Raw genomic sequence first — 17729 nt, forward strand, 5'->3', positions numbered from 1 at the left:
CTGCGCGCTGTTCTCAGAAAAGCCAGCAATTTCATTCCCCTTATGTCTAGCCATGGTATAAACAGCGACAGTGTTACCTCAGAATTCAAACATAGCTGAGAACGGCCTCTGCAGGTGCCTTTACAGAAAGACTGATGCCTGCTTGGCCCCAGCTCGGTCTCAGGACGACCATCCCAGTTCCACAGTCTTTCCTGCACTTTGCTTTGCCCCCTCAAGTTCTCTCTGAATCTGGATTTCTAGATGAAGGCCAGCATTAAAACTCTACAGCTGTCTACCTGCCTGACAGTGCCCCTCTCCACCCTGTTTCTCCAACATGCACAGAGCTAGGCCAGGGAAAAGCCTGGTTCTTTCCTGGTCTTGAGCTTGAGATCTCAAAAAACAGGTGCAAGAGACAAGGTGATGTTCTTTGAATTGTGCTGTTGCACTCTGTCTAGAACAAGCAGTTCTCTATTTGTTTCTGATCAGTCTTGCTTACCTTCTTCTCAACCACTTTTTTAATTCCTGAAGGAGTTCGCATGCTGTTACAGTAACCGACAACTGAATGATGCATTCCTTGGAGTTGATGTCTACAAGTCAGGTAAAGCAGCATTTACTTGCACTATTCCTTCCCTTTGTACCACAAACTGGAACAAATGCCAAGAACCATGCTTTGGACATAGCATCTAGAAAGCAAGGGTATTTCAATAACATCTTGACATCCATTTGCTATCATGACTAATCTATTGTTACTATTTTCTCTTCACATTGTAAAACTAATCTTTGTCAAAACTGCTTCAGTTCATTTTCTGTTCTACATCTCATTCATTACCCTGTGAGAGAGGATTTCACTTTGTCTGTTCTCAAAAGTAAAATACTTCTTGCTTTCCATATACATCTAAAGATTCTCCAGACATGCAGCAAGAGGCTAATTGGGACTGGCATAGATGAAGGAAGAATTTGTACTCTTTTTCTTCCTTGACTGTCAGTAGCTGATGTTCTAAGAGTTTGACCAATCTAGTCCAGAACTTTGATTTAGAGCCAAAGTTTTCAAGTACAAACCAGAGATAACAGAGGGACTGACAAATATTGACTCAGGAAGAGCTGAAGGTTTTACCTTGAAAACATATATGTACCACAGAGGAAAAACATCCAGCTTGGTTGGATGAGGATATTTTTCAGAAACGAGTAATGCCAAAAAGATGTAGAACAAAAAAAGAGAAAGCTCTTGTTTGACTTTGCTCTTACTCCTGCAGTATAAAGCTCATTTTCAGGGATATAGCCTACAAATGCATCAGGACTAACATCTGTCTCATCTCAGCCAGAAAGGCACTTGGACTCCTGGACATATCGATTAATAGGCCCTTTATTGCACCTAACAGAGAAGGAAAAAGAGGACAGTAAAGAATCTTACTTCCCTTCAGATACAGGCAACTTGGAGCTTCGCAGTATCAGACACACGTCCAGTCGGGACAGAACCTATGGTGCAGATCCCATCCATGAAGAGGTTCCCCAACATTATTGTTTTTGAGGCTCTTCTGAGTAGAAAACAATTCCAATCGCTATTCCTACTGTCAAATGAAAGCATGTTCACACAGAACATGTTGCTTAGTTTTGAGATAATGACAACGTGCAGGTGGCAGAAGCTCTTACAGGTTCCTTTGTTATTTCGTTACTTGGCTGGCAAGTATTTTCTGTGGCCAGGGAAATAGGTGCAGCACAGGATAGGCCAGAAGGCCAAGCTGCACCTTTGCTATAGCACAGGTGCTGTAACACAACCTGTGCTTTCTCAGGTTAACTGGTATGTGGGTCATTTACTCCTTCCCATTCTTCTGGTTAGGACACTGCTAAAATATGACAGTCATAGTAACATGCCTTTAATAGGTCAAACAAAAAAATCCGTCACAGCCAACATTCCCTTATGTGCACATGACTACCCTGGGACCCACTATGGTTCAGTCCATCTCCCAGTAGTCTGGGCTGCTCTTTCCCTCCTGTCTGCTTCTTTACACCCTCCCTGTCTGACTCCCCACCAGCCACCTCCTAATCCCAGCCAAATGGCCATTCACACCATAAACAGGAGGAAGATGGAGGGGGAGTAGGGAAGAAACCATTTTGCCTGAGGGACCTGTGTCCTGCCCCACGAGTCAACTGCTTGCACACCTTCCGGAGATGGTGAGCACTGACAAGGGTGCTCTGCTAGGTGCTATCCTACATTTTACATCTTTGGTCCAGTGATCTTCATACATCTTCCTCCTCCCCCCTCTGTACCTGTGCTGCCTTTAGTCAATTGGTTTCCTTTTTTCTTTTGCCTTCCTGCTCTAGCCCCTTTTCCTTGGAGAGAGCTTTAAGATTTTTCAGGATAATTCATACTTAGAAAAATTCAAGGGTTCCATAGGGACTGTAAGGAGAGGAACATCCCCCAGAGCCACTGTTTGAGGCAGAGCAGAAGAGCCAGGGTGCTTTCTCTGGACTTCCCCAGCATCCACCTTCACTGTTTAGTGATGTTAGAGCATTTATGCTTGGCTTTATTACCTTTAACCCATGAATTTGTCTAACCCTTTTTGAACCTGCTGATACCTGTGATCTACAGCCCCTGGAAACATGTCCTCTTCTAGCATTTTAAAGCAATCTTCTGCTGATTTTATCAAGTAGCCCTAGTGCTTTCGTTACAGGATGTAACTGTGAAAACAGTTCTTACTCTCTGCCTTTCTGCTTTTCTAAAGTTCAGTCACACCCATGCTTGAATTTTCCTCTCCCCTATGAAGCCCTGGCTTCCTGAGCTCCATGACAATTTGGTTTCCTTCATAGCATTTGGTGTGGAACTTGGTTAAAAGCTGCTGGCAACCTGCCAGCCCCCTAGCACCAAAGGTGGCTGCAGCACTAGGTGACACACCTGGACCAGCAGTTCCATTTCACACCTCCATTCCTTCAGAAGCAATGGCTGAATTCCATCTGGGGCAGTGGGGCTTATTGTCAACTAGCAGACCTGTTTGGAGCAATAAATCTGCATATTACCTCAGCTTGTGATAAGTTCCAACTGCCTGCTCCAAGAAATGCAGATGATGTGCTAATTTCCTTAATATCTTCGGTAGTAGAAATCAATGACTGCAATAGCTGGCAAATCCTGAGCTGTATGTTTATAATATTAGACCATGGTCTTAAAACCAGAAAGAAAACCATACTGCATTCTCTTATTTAATTCTTTCAGCATCTTATGAGGAGTGGCTGAGGGAACTGGTTTTTTTTTAGCCTGGAGAAAAGGTCATGGCAGGACCTTATTGCTCTCTACAACTACCTGAAAGGAGGATGTAGCCTGGTGGGAGTCAATCCCTTCATCCAAGTAACTAATAAACAGCCTCAAGTTGTGCCAGGGAAGGTTTAGATTGGATATTAGGAAAAAATTCTTTGTAGAAAGCGTTGTCAAGCACTGGAACAGGGTGCCCAGGGAAGTGATTGAGTCACCATGCCTGGACATATTTGAAAGACATGTAGATGTGGCACACAGGGACACGGTTTAGTGGTGGACTTGGCAGTGCTGGGTTAACGTTTGCACTTAAGGATCTTAATGGTCTTTTCAAACCTAAATGATTCTACGATTCTATGTTGACAGGTAAAGCAAAGCAAGAAAAAAAGCCACATTTTAACTTTATCAGAAAAATTAACCAGGTTTTAGAGCCTTTTGTATTTAGGTCAGCGATTCTACCTAACCTGTGACCAATTTACAGTGCTAGGAATTGATTCAGCTAAGGAACTCCTGTGATAACTGGCTTCTAGAGAACAACTCCTCCTGGGAAAAGACTGCACATTGCCCTAACAGAGGGAAAAACATTTGGAAATAATGGCAACCTGCTATCAAAGTTCTGCCTGCAAGAACTGTGAGCTGGCAAACTGCCATGCACACTACTGAACAGTCACTCAAAAAGAGCTATTTATTCCATACAAATAATTCTAACTGTGGCATGTTCCAGAAAGCACAAAACACTGATGTTAGCTGGTGCACTTAAAGAATGTAAAAAGAGATTCACATTAAAAGACAAGGACAACCAGAGAAAAGCCATTACGGTAAAAGCATTTCCTTCAGGCAAGCGACTGTTCCCACGGCACTCTTTACTGCAGGATAAGGTACCCGAAGGTCCCAACTCTCTGGTGACACCACCAGTAATTTTCAGTGACACACAGTGTAAATAATTTCAGAGACAAATCAACCAAAATATTCAGCAATCCAAGTACATCCCAGGAAGTTGCAGAGACATAACCCTTTTTAAAAATGCCATAAACAGAAACTGAGGCACCCTCAGCCACTTCTGGTATGGCAGGCTTTGATATACTGAAATGGAAAGACTGAGGTTCATCTTTAAATAGAACTTGGAAGACTAAATAGTTCAACGTATAACCTTAAATACTTGAAAAATCATAAGAAAATAATTGGAAGTCTTTACCTTTTTTTTTTTTTTTTTAAATACTCTGACTGTAACAGACTTTGGGACTTGGAATCAGGCAAATTTCATACAGTGGCATCTTTTAGGAGCAGCACCTGAATTCAACTTTAAAATTTTGCAGGGTGAGACACCAAAATACCTTGCTAGATGAGTAGTCTTTTATATTACATTTTTATTTTGCAAGAAAATAAATTATACAACTTAAAAAATAAAATTCAAAAATTAAGCAGTACATCAAAATAGTTCAGCTGGACTGCCATACAGAAACTACCACCATTCAAAATTGTACAGCATTATTATCTTGGTAGTGGCACACATTCAAAATTGTAAATACCATACGTAGATAGTTATTACAACTCAGGAACTCAAGTTCGCTCAACACTCCAGACTACATATAGTGTATATGACAGGAAAGCTTTCATGTATTGTTTATTTCACAAATATGACCTCAAAGAATTACAAAGATAGCATCCCAGTCATTTAGATGAAAATAGAAAACAGTTTGAGTTTAAGATAGCAAATCTTTCTGTAAAACTATCAAATCTTTTTGCCAATTGTATTTTTAAAATTTGCACTTTACAGGACAATGGCATCCCAATGCAAATAAATGCAAGATGTTAACATTCAAAACATTTATATTAAGTTTAAAAAGGTGAAAATGAGAAAGTCACATTGTCATTTGGAAATGTAATTGCATTACAGTCATAACAAATGAAAGAAACGAGTAAAAATAGAAGCTAGGGACACCAACTGTGGAAAGAGGAAAAATGGAAGACTTCAGAATTGAAACTGAGATTCTCATCAAGTTGTTGGGACAGAGAAAGATTTAACAGTATTTCTTAATTAAACCCATTAAGAGTGATTTTTTCCCCCTCCCCCCTCTTCTATACCAGATCTCATTCCTTAGCTATTCACCGTGGCAGTGTGTGTGGCAACATGTTTTTCAGATGCAGCACCTCCTTAAGCTAGGTCTTTGGACATATATATTCATAGCTAAAAATTGCAGCCTTAAAAGTGCATTGTTGCAATATTGCAAGTGAAGAATAGTTTTGAATTCTACCCTCCCCAAAAGAACAGTTTACCCCAGGTTTCTCCCTGTGCCCCAAGTGATACTAGTTTTAAGTGCAAATTGGTGAAAGTGACCTGATGAAGGACGCTAAACGTGATTCTGCATCTTTAACAGATTTGCTGGTGTGAGTCTCAGATTTAATAAAAAACCCGACATCCATTTCTGGAACATATTTAAAGAAAAATGACCATGTCATAGGCACATTACCAATTCTATTTCTGCATCCCAGGTTTTGAGAATTATTTAGGTAACAATTAGGTTGTATTGTATATATTAGTTGAGGGAACGTGTAGCTCCTTAGCTTTCAGCAACCTGTTGCTTTCTGCATACACTCCAGCTTCCTAAACAGTTGCACCTGAAATGCAGTCTCTTATACTCCTCTCTCAAATCTAAACCGATGGCTTCAAAATCAGCATTATCCCCTTTGCAGCTCTTTCTGTGTGACAATTTCACACCTGTTCTTCTCTGGTTAAGGGTGGAAATTTTTCTCATTGAGAAGTGTGCTCAGACTGTCATGTTTTCCCCAATTATCCCAAGTAAGCATTTATTACTTTTAAGTTACAAAGACTGAAAGTCTTGCAGCACAAAGTTTTTTATTAGAATTTTGTTTTCTAATGTTCAAATAATTTCATTGGTTAACTACTCAGAGCACCACTTGCTTTTGATTCTGAATTGCAACACCACAGGGCCAACATGAAAGATGCAATATTTTTAAACAGCATCTACTTTTGAGTATCAATAAAAGCATGTAACACAAGCTGTAGGATTTCAATCAATTGTAATTGGCCAGGCCTTGATTTCTCTCCGTCTCTTGGTCATGAAACCCTCGCTACCAAAAATTTCTTACTCAAACAGATGTCCAAGTACACACTGTTCTCAGTCAGTCACACTGGCATTTACATTAGTAATAGAGCACGCAGCTTGTTTAAGGGTGCAAACAGCCATTCTTGGAGAGTTTGCTTTTAAACCACTCTTACTGCATACTTTACTGCAACCATGTGAAAGTAGAACTCCTCTTACTTACTGGAAGGCTTTCTTTTTTGACTAAAGTTAATTGTATCCTCTTCCCCCTTTCATCATCAAAGAAGATGAGGCCTTTAGATGTTGTAGTTCAATTAACTGGTTAATTAAAAAAAAAATATTCGCACATTTGCGATTTATACAAGAAATATTCATACAGAACTGAGTAAAGCGCAACTTACCTTTTGTCTTAAGACAGGCACTCTGCTCCTGTGATTCATGGTATCAGTCCAGTACATGCTGGGACATTTCAGAATAGCAGAGAGGCAGGCAGTGCCAAACGACTACTTCAGACAATTGAAAATAGAAGAGGTAACATTAGGAAGTTGAAATTCCTGATGTGTATTTGGCACTCTCTCTGCATACACTAAAGAAGGTATTTTTCCTTAGCTTTTCACCATTTTCATCAGAATTATATTTCCTACCCTACCAGTTACAAAATATAAAGCAGAGCGTTTTTTTTGTATAAAGATGTTGACTAGTCCAATTGGATTAACCTTGCATGTATATAAAAGTTACCACTGAGGAAACAGTACAGGGATCTTCAAGTGTTATTCTCTTTCTGGGGGAGTTGTGCATCAATTACTCTTTAATGCATCCAGATATATGTAGTCATACCTAAATATTTGGAGTACAAATATTAAATGTACAAGGAAATACACTCAGTATTTCTGTTCAGTATAGCAGACCCTCCCATGAAAACTGCTTTTAGAGTGAAGTATCATTCAAGAAACCTCTACCTTCTCAAAAAGGATTGTAGCAAATCATCTGTCCAAATAAGGTAACAAATAACACATATCCACTCGTTTACAGGAAACAACTTAAAAACAATGATCTCTTGCTTAGCGAAAAATATCACCCATGACTTGGAATTACTTTTGTGTCACTTAATGTGTCAATTATTAAAATCCAGTTACTAGATTGAAGCACTGCTCTAGCCAACAGGTTTTAACTGTAACAAATACATACCAGTTGTGATGCATGTGTTTGTGTGTCTCAAATGTTATTACATAAAAAGGATCAAAGGTGGACAGTACATTACTCTGTTGATCCAAAACACAAAAGTGAAAGTGCTACTTCTAGTCCTACTTGCATTTAAAAAAACCCCAGAAAACCAAAACCAAACAAAACAAAAAAACAAACCCAAAACAAAACTAATAGCAGTTCCTCAGTGCATGAATATTTGAATATTTTTTCCTTGTGCAAGTACTGGTCATCTAAAAACCCAAACCTGTATTCTTCCTGGTGGGTGTAAATCAAATCTACTTTAAAAAGTTCACAATGGGCTCTTCATGAATGCAAATTTCCCACAAAACAGCATGCTGTTAGAAGTGTGCAACATGAAGGGAATGCCATCATGCTAGCTGAATGAGATTGGCAAAATATAGTCCTCAGTTAAGGTAAGGCAGGGATTTTAATACGTAACAAAAGTCAAAACAAGTCCTTCTGCAGCACAAACTGTTGCAGCTGTCTGTCCAAGCACCCTTCCATTTATGTTCTCAGCATCCTTCAGAGTCCTCAAATTATGCCATATATATGAAGGTGTTGATATCTGACTCATCTCTTCTGATATATTTGTGCTCTATAAGCCATTCAATTTGCTCTTTTATCATTTTCTTTTGTGGCAAGAACATATTTTTCAGTATTTCTACCAGTTCAGTCTGAAGCTGGGCATGAGTAATTTTCTTCCGCATTTTCATTATTTGGATGATAGCCTCCTGGTGGGGTACAAGAAGGAAAAAAAAAAACACTTTTAAATGCCTGAGTGAAGTGACAAAATGAACACAGCATTATTAGGGAGCTCCTGGTATGGCAAGACAGCAAGGAAATCTGTATTTTTCCTTAAAAATCAGATAGATGCTGCATTTCTTAGCCTATGTAGGTATCGAATTGCTTTTACAAAGAAGTTCATAAAGGAAAAGAATGAAGCACTGGCAAGATGCAAGAGATACAAGACAATTCCAGTCAAAGGAGCAGTTAAATCCTATACCTAGAGCGTGAATTACTAAAACCAAACGTTCGTTCATTCTCTGAGGAGGAGCCACCATTTCCTAGGTGATTTATGATATACCTTGTGAACACCTCATGAAATGCAAGCTGAATGTAAAATTGGAACTCCCAAGGAGTTCTTATTTCATAAACACAACTGGGCATTAATCTTTTTGCTTCAAGTATGGTCACATCATATGTTACGTCAGGTGATACAATTCACAATGTGCATGGCCTGGAATCTACTCTGACTGATAGAGCAAACCTGAAACTTGAATGTAAAATGGGATTTTGAAACCCCATAGTAGGTAATGATCTCTGATGCCAGAAAAAAATCAGGTTTTTTTAGAACCATCAGCTCAAAAGATTTGACATGAGTAGCTGACTGAAGGACAATCAACCACAAAGCAGGAAGCTGCAGTTTGTACAGCTAAGATGCACTTTTAAACTTTCCCTCTAAGGAGAAGGCCTCTTGAAGAGTCATGTTCTGTTACTGCAGTGTGATCCCATCTCCAAGATTTTCCTCCTTCATACAGACCAAACAGATCTCAAGATCAAGAATACTGTGTGTTCATGGTGGTGGTTAGTGTAAGTCAACTGTACCAATCTGCTGCTGTCATCCACCACAACACTGTTATGCCTTCAACACTTGCTTAATATCTGCTTTGCCCTCTTTAAAGATGATGATGACGTGGTATTTCAGAAAAGGAGGCTGATAACTACAAGTGCAAAATCAGGTATTTACAAAGGATCTAAATCAAACAGCAAAAGTAATTTCCAATGGGATTCAAAAGCACTCATTTCATATATCAACATCCAACTGTGGGCAGCATGTAATAATAATACAACAAAAGAAATAGGGTAATTTTATATTCTTCTGGTGGTTTACTTGCCTGGGTTCGTAATATTCTTAGCTGGACTATTCCTTCATTTTCCTCTTCCCGCATTCTCTCTGTAGTAAGTTGCAATCGACCAATCAAATTTATCTTGCCCCTTTTCTGAACTTTAGCGTTTTTTCTGAAAAAGTTGCATTGCATGAAAGTAAGCAAAACAAAAAACCACTTTCAATTACGGAATTCCCGTTAAACTTAAATTACAGCTGCAAGGAATAACATCACATATCAGACATTTATGGGCTATTAGCATTGCAGCAGTGAGACAGCTGGCTGACAAATCAAAACTCAGTGCCAACATCTCTGCACAATAAAACCTAAACAGTGCTAGTAAGCATTACAAATAAATCCATCAGTTGAAACTGCTAATGTCCAAAGTTGAAAAGCTACCAGTATCACTTTAAAGAATAAAATTTCAGAGAAGTATTTTTCAATTTAATTATATAAAAGTAGGGTTGTTTGGAGGAAGTTTTTACAGCAAAATTCAGGAAATTGGACTAGCTAATATTCCATTAAAATTGTCTGTCTAGCTGAAAAGAAGGACAAAATCCAGCTATTGTAACAAAGAAAGCTGATGGCGTTCTTCAGTGATTACCCATGAATTTTCTGTACAGCCTGTCTCTTCTGTCATGTCCTCTCATCATTTCCCAAAGCTCAGAATCCTGAGGACAGGAATAAATATTGGCCCCGGGCAAGAAACTAAGTCCTGGGGAAGCAGATTTGTCACCTGTCTCTTTCTCCACAGATCCAGATGTCCAGTTGCTATTGAGTAGGAGGCACAAAATCTGAGGTTACTACCAAGGAGCCACTTCTCATCATAGTCATGATAATAGAGGCAGGCAGAAACCCAAAACATGCTGAACACAGTATATACCATTTAGATATTCTCTCTTAATATTATCTTGCTCTCTGAAGGATTTCAAAGCAACAGGAAAAGAGCACCATGATTCTCACAGAAATAAAGATACTCTGGTGAGAGCCACACAAAAAATCCTAGCTTTTGACAGCACGCCATATTATTAAGCAGTTTCACTTCCTTTTTAAACTTATCACTCTGCTTTTGAAATTCTGTGCATGTGTAATAATCAATACAGCACTAGTGCTCTGATTACAGGCTGTCCTTCCATGAAATTTCATAGGCTCATTGGTAACAGGAACATAGCAAAGCCTCCAATTTTGCACCTCATCCCTAGGTGATTAAGAAATTGAATTTCACAGAAATTACATTTTGTCTGAAGGGATTGCTGCAGGTCATCTAGTCCAGCCACCTACTTGAAGCATGACTATAGCCAAAACTAAGTGAGGATAGGGCAGCAAAGCATGTGTCTAGCTTAATTTTGAAAAATTTCAAGAACAAATGTAAAGTTAAAGTGAATTCCTTTAGTTATAAAATAGTACATTGTTATTTTACTTTTCAAACATCATCTTACATTAAACTGAACTCCTGGTTCACCGAGAAGAGGGTTCCTTCTGTAAAGTCTTTGGGTGAATTGACTTGAGGTTCATATAATAAAACCTGACGTTTCAGCTTTGGAAATGCTACAAGAGACTACAGAGAAAAGGGGAGGGGGGGAAAGAATGAAAATAAAACACCAGACTTTCTAAATGGAAACAATTACTTTCTAAGAACATAATTCACTGGTGTGCAGACTCTAGTGAGGGAACCACACAGCACTGCTTGGAGCTGCTAGAGGTCAACATGAAGATACCAATAAAACCAGAGAGGGGACACAGTTTACCAAATCTCCTTCTGAAATGTGTTAGCATAAGCAAAATATCACACAAAGTAGTAAAATATACAAACTCACGGCTACAGAAGCGGTGTTAAGTCTGATTTATGTTATTTCTCTCTTTATTTGTGAGCTAAATAGTTAGAAATCTGATAAAGCAAACACTGAAGTTATTTTTAAGCAACATATTTATCAGGTGCCACTAATTTCCTAGAATTAGACCAGTCCCACTCCACAAACCACAATCATAACTCTGTGCTTTAGGCAGCATATGGTCAGAAAAATCTTGCAGTTCCCAAGAGCTTGTTAGGTAAATACTGGGTAGAGAGAACATGTTAACGTAAAGGCTGTGTGTGCTCAGCAGTAGTGCAAGGAGCCAACATTACAACTGATTAATTAGCAAGAAAGGTGTTCATGTTTCAGTTTCAATGTGTTATCTGACAGTGCTTTCAAAATACTAATCCAGTATTTCAGAGTACAAAAATCAAGAAGCAATCTGTTTCAAGAGAAAGGGATATACCCATAAAGTCCTCCTAAGTTCTGCATCAGGGAGTTCAGTCGCCAGTTTCAGATTTTCAAAGCTGATCTTCTCTCTGGGTCTTTGGTTCCATGCAAACAGCACAGCTAGCTGAAATGTTGTTACCTCCAAGTCATACTGGCCAACCTCATTCTTAAATGTTATCTGTGAAGAGGATGAAAATTTTACTCATAAGCCCTTCTGGATCACAAGCTTGATTCCTATTATAAATACAAAGAGAGTGCAGTCACTGAGACTGACACACTGAAAACTATACACTTACAATTCCATTGGACATGAGGTGGTGCCAATGGAGTTTCCTACCACTGTGATTCTTTTTATAAAATTCTTCGACTTCTGGGATGAGATCTTCTAATTCCGTGGGCAGTGAGACAAACACTTTTTCAGAACTTCGAGACCAGGCACCAGCATTTAAAATTTTAATATTCACAGAGTCAGCTGTAAGATGATATTGGATTATATGAATCTCCAGGTATGACTGATAGACAAAACAAAATGTTTATTTTTTTTTTCTACTCTGCGTACAATTATGGAGGACTGAATTTTCAGAAAGTCGCGGGGTGTCTACCTACTTAAACATCAAGGTGCTCTATTTAAGCATCACTGGCTTTCTGCCAACAATGCTGATTGAAATCTGTTTTTTTGGCTTGCTTCTGCTGAGCTCCTTAAGCCCTGATACAGCTTTATAGCTGATGCTTGTAGGAACTACTCAAAGGTTTTCAGCAGTGACAGGTCCAATACTGGATTTTCCTCAGCCTCTCTTATCAGTGAAACTTAATCTCAGAAATGTGATTTAAATCTTCATAGCATGGTCCAGCTCTCCTGCTGGCAGATAAAGGAGGAGCACAGCATGATGCACTCATGAAGAGTGATGAGGGCATAAAAGAAGGGGGTAGTTCAGGCATTCACCTGGTTGATGCTGATTCAAGCCCCTGCTTACAATTTATCTAAAAGAGGAGGGAGTCTGTATCTACAAGACTGCTCACAATGAAACTTCACAACAACTCACAGAATGATACAGCTCCAGCTGTATCAACTGCAAGAGAAAGCAGGGTCTACAGACACTTCCAATCTAGGGGTAACAACACCACGAAGACTATATTCAACCTGCAGTTGATACAATTTTTAACAAGATTTAACAGACCTATTCTTTCACTATGAGAAATGAAGAAGAGCAAATAATTTGAAAACAGTACCTGGTAAAGCAAGTTTATTATTTTTGTGCATTTCTTTGAAGGCCTGGTTCAAGTCTTCAGACACTTTGATATCCTGGAACATTCTGGCCAGCTTGTTTACATAGTCTGCTGGCATTCCCACTTCCTGTATAAACAAAGAAAACACTAACCAATGACACAGACAACTATGAACAAAAAACTTTAATTTTAAAATAGTAAGCTTGAAAAAATTGAGAGCATAGAAGTACACAGGTACCATCACTTTACAGTAACTGTTAATGTGCAATGCAATAGAAAGTGGTTTTTTGCATGGATCATAAGCAGTTACCCCTTAAGGGCATATGATGATTCTTTTAAAGAAATCCAAGTGCTGAAGAACATATGCATGCATTAAGGAATCAATGAATTCTGAGATTTGATGGAATGTTTAAGGCATGCAAATAATAGTCTAATGTACATAAAATTTCATAATTAGAATGCATCTCAAATTATTTACATACCAAAACAAGTACACTGCATTTTGCTCATTTGCATACAGAATCTATGAAGCTTTCAGATAATCATATGTGAAATATTTTAAAATCTATCACTACCACTATTAGCCCTTAGAAAAGAGCTAAACTGTTTTAATTTCACAAAGCTTTGCGAGGAAAGGGAAATATAAGATGCCCTGAGTGGCCTGCAATTTAAGATAAACCTCATCTAAGCAAGAAGGGTATTTAAGTTCAAGAGTGGGAATATTAATTAACCACAAGCATGAGGCACAACCAAAGAAAGGTGTCATGCTACTTACTCTGAGCCATTCCACCATATTCTCCTCAATTTCACTATCAGCTGATATATCCAATATCAGACGTCTTGTTAAGTGAGCTTTGTGATATCGCATGAAAACATCTTTATTCTGTACATATTTAAGTACCAAAAGCTGTTAAAAATAAGAGTTTAATATATTTATTTGCGTTGTCAATCAGACAAGTCTTTGAATGCTGATCTAATAGCACTGTGAAGTAGAAAAAGGCTATGTGACATTGCCTTAAGGGTAACGGTGTTAATACTATCACAGGCATCAGCTATGAATCTGTCATAATATCGCACCTCCAATTTCTTCATTTAAACATCAAGAAATTCTCTTACATCAAAAAAGACATCAGCACTGATATGTAAAAATCTCCTGTATTATTTTCTAGACTAACATTAGTTACTGTAATACATTACAATCTCATACAGGCATTTAGCATACCAATTCTGTGAACTGACACAGGAGATATGAGACGCTGAATGATTTACAAGATTTAAACACACATACACACTTACACACACTTCATTAACATAATAAACTCTTTTCCCTACTATTACACCTTGCATAACTGTTTTTGAAGATCAAAGCCTTGACCCACATAAGGAAATGGAACAAACAAATTCATTATTCAGAATAATTGAGAAGTAGAAGGCAAAAACATACCACTTCCTTAAGCTTTGCTTCAATTTCTTCAGAGGTTAGTTTTTTGCTTAGTGGTGTTTTTCTTAGCAACATGTCACAGTAATTAGCAAGAAGCTCAGGGCATTTGGATTCGGGCTGTGTTTTCAATCCAACACTAGATAAAAGAAGAACAACACATCTTCAAACCATACAGAATCCTGCTATTCTGGAGAAGTCACACTTAACAAGACAGACCACTCTTTCCTGATGCCCTTGGCAAGGATCCTGGTGGTGAATTCATATCCTCAGTAAACTAATGAAAAATGAGGGATAACACCCTTTTCTTCTTGAAAGAATAAAAACTACCAAACACTTCAGAGAGTTTCTACAGCTTGATCATTTTAACTGCTTATAATTTTAGAAGTCTCACAATGAAGGATGAAGTTGAAACTACAGTTTGAAACAAATAAATATTGCATGGCAAAAAGTATTCCAGTGAAGGATTTAAAAATGTTGCAGTGAAATGTTTCACTCATCTTGTCAGTGTGCTGTAATGAAATTTCAAGAACAGCCCCCTGCACCAAACTTCACAGACTGCAAAACTCAACACATCTATCACAAAGTAACAGGATAAAATTATTTCAAGACAGGTATAAAGGGTAGACTAACAGCTTAGAGATTAAAAGCAGACTAAAGTTAAACCAGAAGATGCTACAGAAGACAGACTGTGGTTCTTAAAAATTCATGCACGCACAAGGTCATATTCTGAACCTGTCTTCAGACTGGTGAGTAAAACCAAGTGCCAAGGACCAATCCCTATTCCTAGAGTCAGACGGCACCAACTTGATTGCTACTCTCAAGGGCCCCAAACAAGCTCAGGAATCTCAACCTCTCATCAATTAGTACAGACAGACTAACACTTTCAGACAACTTGTCCTTTTTTTGTTAATTAATGAACCAGCTTGCAGGCTAGTGTCTTCTGCCTTCCTAAAGACCAGCTGAAGTACAAGCAGATCACTAGTCTTTTGGTTATTACAAGACAGAACCTTTATTTAATCCATGTGTTCCAAGGTATTTCTGAATAGGAGTCTTCAAGATACTGACAGCCGTGAAAAGTAGTAACTGGAAAGGGAAGCTGGCATCCCAGTTACATAAGCTTTGTTTCCATAGTATATCAGAGTGCTAACTACATATAAGCAATCCCAACAACCTAATATATACAAAATCCTACTCAAGTGGCACATCACATGGTAAATGTTAACAATCAATTAACTGACTGCTACCTTCTCTTGGCTGAGTTAGCAGAGTGGTCACTGTAAGCATGGTCCTTCTTCTTGAGTCACGCAGGTCTGCCTAATCTACTGGAAGGTGTTTAAACTAACCTGGTTAATCCTGCACTGAAACAAAAATGTAACAGCCGGACAGGTCACACTCACAGCTGGCACAAGAGGAGGTGGAAAACAACTTGTGGATGGTTATACCTTAATCAGCCATAAAGATTACTGCCTCATTTTAACTCAGGACCTTTCCTGAAGCTGCAGCAGAGCTATACAGGTTTCTGGAATTAAGAGCCCAGGAAGGTATTATTAACTTCAGCTAAGACTGACTCATTAGTATAAAAGAATAGATCCCCAATTATTCCAAACAAATTTGAGTTTAAACAGGCTGCTGCTATTCACTGATCCATGTGAAGAGGGTATTACTAGAGGTCAGTTAGCAATCTGAAATTCCATAATGCAAAGAACACAAAGCCCTTTTAAACACAGTGTTACCTTTTGAAGAGATATTTTAAAGACCTTGATTCACATAGAGTTTATTTGGCTTACCCCTTTTGCTTCAATGGCAATTCAAGTTTAAATATTGTAGCATCATTCACAACTGCTTTGTATGCCTGAAAAATAATTACAGATTATTCGTGCTTCACTCAATTTCTTTCTGACACGAATTGCAAAGATTTTATCTCTCTTTATACTACTGTAACATGAAATTAATTTGATTTTTTTAATTAGCTCAAAGCTTGCAGATTTGATTTTCTATTTGAGAATTCCAATTCTATGACTCAATTTTCCATTAACAGATGTTTTACATTTTCCTCTTTTCCATTAGCATACTACTTTACTTTAAAAAAACAACTTAGGAAGGGATTACATGGAGCAGGTTGCATGTCTGAAGTCATGAGACAAATATGCAGTAAATTCTAAACACGAATTATTGCTGAATCAGACATTAAGGTTCTCATCACAAAGATCATCTTCTAATGTGCTCTACATTACAAAGCTGAACGCATGCCAATTTATGCAGGACTACAACAGAAATTAAAAGCTTATCAGCTGGTAGAAAGTTTCATCAGTGTTTTAGTCTGTATATTTATTAGAGTAAAAGCAGCATCTAGATTTAACAGTGACTGGGTACAAGGATTTTTAAGACATCGTAATATGAATTACAACAATTCTCATACTGAAAACAAAAGGTCAGCAGAAACACATACCTTATCTCTTGCAGTAAGAAATCTTGGATCATCTTGAAAAGCTTCTTTAACCAACTTACTAAACCGATTAAATAGCGTGAGCAATTGCTCTACGTATTTCTCAGAATCCTAAAGAGGCAAAAATCAAATAAAAGACCAAGGCTCCACAGAATTCAGTGTGAGCTTACATCTAATTCCCTAATCTGTAAAAATGTTGTATCCTCAAAAGCCTGCATACTATGACTGTATTTTATCTTTATTCTCTGTACTGAAGATCTCTACAGCACGTAAGTCTACACACAGACTTTCAGGATAGTATTTGAAAGTTATATATACAAAAATATATATAACTTTCAAATAATGTGGAATAACTTTTAAAATAAAAAGAAGTTTTCAAGAAGAAATAAAAGACACATCCTAATTGCTGCAGACACTCAGGCCTCCTAGACCCTGATGATACAAAGCTGAAAAAGAAAGGTGGGGAAAAAAACCTTATAATTCCCACACTGAACAACCACTTGTAGATTGAAAGCAAATTTCAAATTTCATCACGAAGTTAGAATTTTGGAAAAATTGTTTAGGCCTTTTTAATTCAGAAGCTAACACAATCCTATCATATAAGCATCCCATGTACTTTATAACCTTTTCTTTACTGCAAATTCAGTTCACTTTTTAAAGATACAACTGAAAATGTTAAGAATATAAAGGTATCCTGAAGACATTTAAAACTTCCAGTGGATCAAAATTTGAAGTTTAAAGATAAAATCTTCAAGAACTATTTCCATTCACAAGCTTGTCCCACGAATAGAGAATATTTAAATTCTGCAAAGTTGTTTTTTCAGTGTTCTTTTATTACAAACCAATACACTTACAGTAGTAATAGTTTCAGCAGCTGCTACCATGTCTGCCAGTCCAGCACTAACAATATGTTCTTCCAAATCCTTTAGCATAGGTTCTATGCCATTCGGAACTTTATCCATCAGTGAAAACATTAAATGCAACTCTGAAAG

At 37.9% G+C, this 17729-nt stretch overlaps 1 protein-coding gene across 2 annotated transcripts in view; it reads right to left on the reverse strand.

Annotated features, from left to right (window-relative positions):
• Positions 1-4694: 4694 nt before the first annotated feature.
• The window catches only part of CUL5 (cullin 5), a 32503-nt gene continuing 19468 nt past the window's right edge, over positions 4695-17729 (reverse strand). For both annotated transcript variants that reach the window (XM_017816017.1, XM_017816016.1), the window contains 11 exons: positions 17592-17722; positions 16741-16848; positions 16079-16143; positions 14295-14427; positions 13626-13757; positions 12854-12977; positions 11920-12095; positions 11640-11801; positions 10820-10938; positions 9390-9513; positions 4695-8225 (listed from right to left, as the gene is read on the reverse strand). In XM_017816017.1, the coding sequence (XP_017671506.1) occupies positions 8031-8225; positions 9390-9513; positions 10820-10938; positions 11640-11801; positions 11920-12095; positions 12854-12977; positions 13626-13757; positions 14295-14427; positions 16079-16143; positions 16741-16848; positions 17592-17722 (1469 nt within the window). In that variant the 3' untranslated portion in view covers positions 4695-8030. The remainder of the gene's footprint in view (positions 8226-9389; positions 9514-10819; positions 10939-11639; positions 11802-11919; positions 12096-12853; positions 12978-13625; positions 13758-14294; positions 14428-16078; positions 16144-16740; positions 16849-17591; positions 17723-17729) is intronic.

Source organism: Lepidothrix coronata, unplaced genomic scaffold (genome assembly GCF_001604755.1).
Source record: "Lepidothrix coronata isolate B3197 unplaced genomic scaffold, Lepidothrix_coronata-1.0 Scaffold53, whole genome shotgun sequence".
NCBI lineage: Eukaryota > Metazoa > Chordata > Aves > Passeriformes > Pipridae > Lepidothrix > Lepidothrix coronata.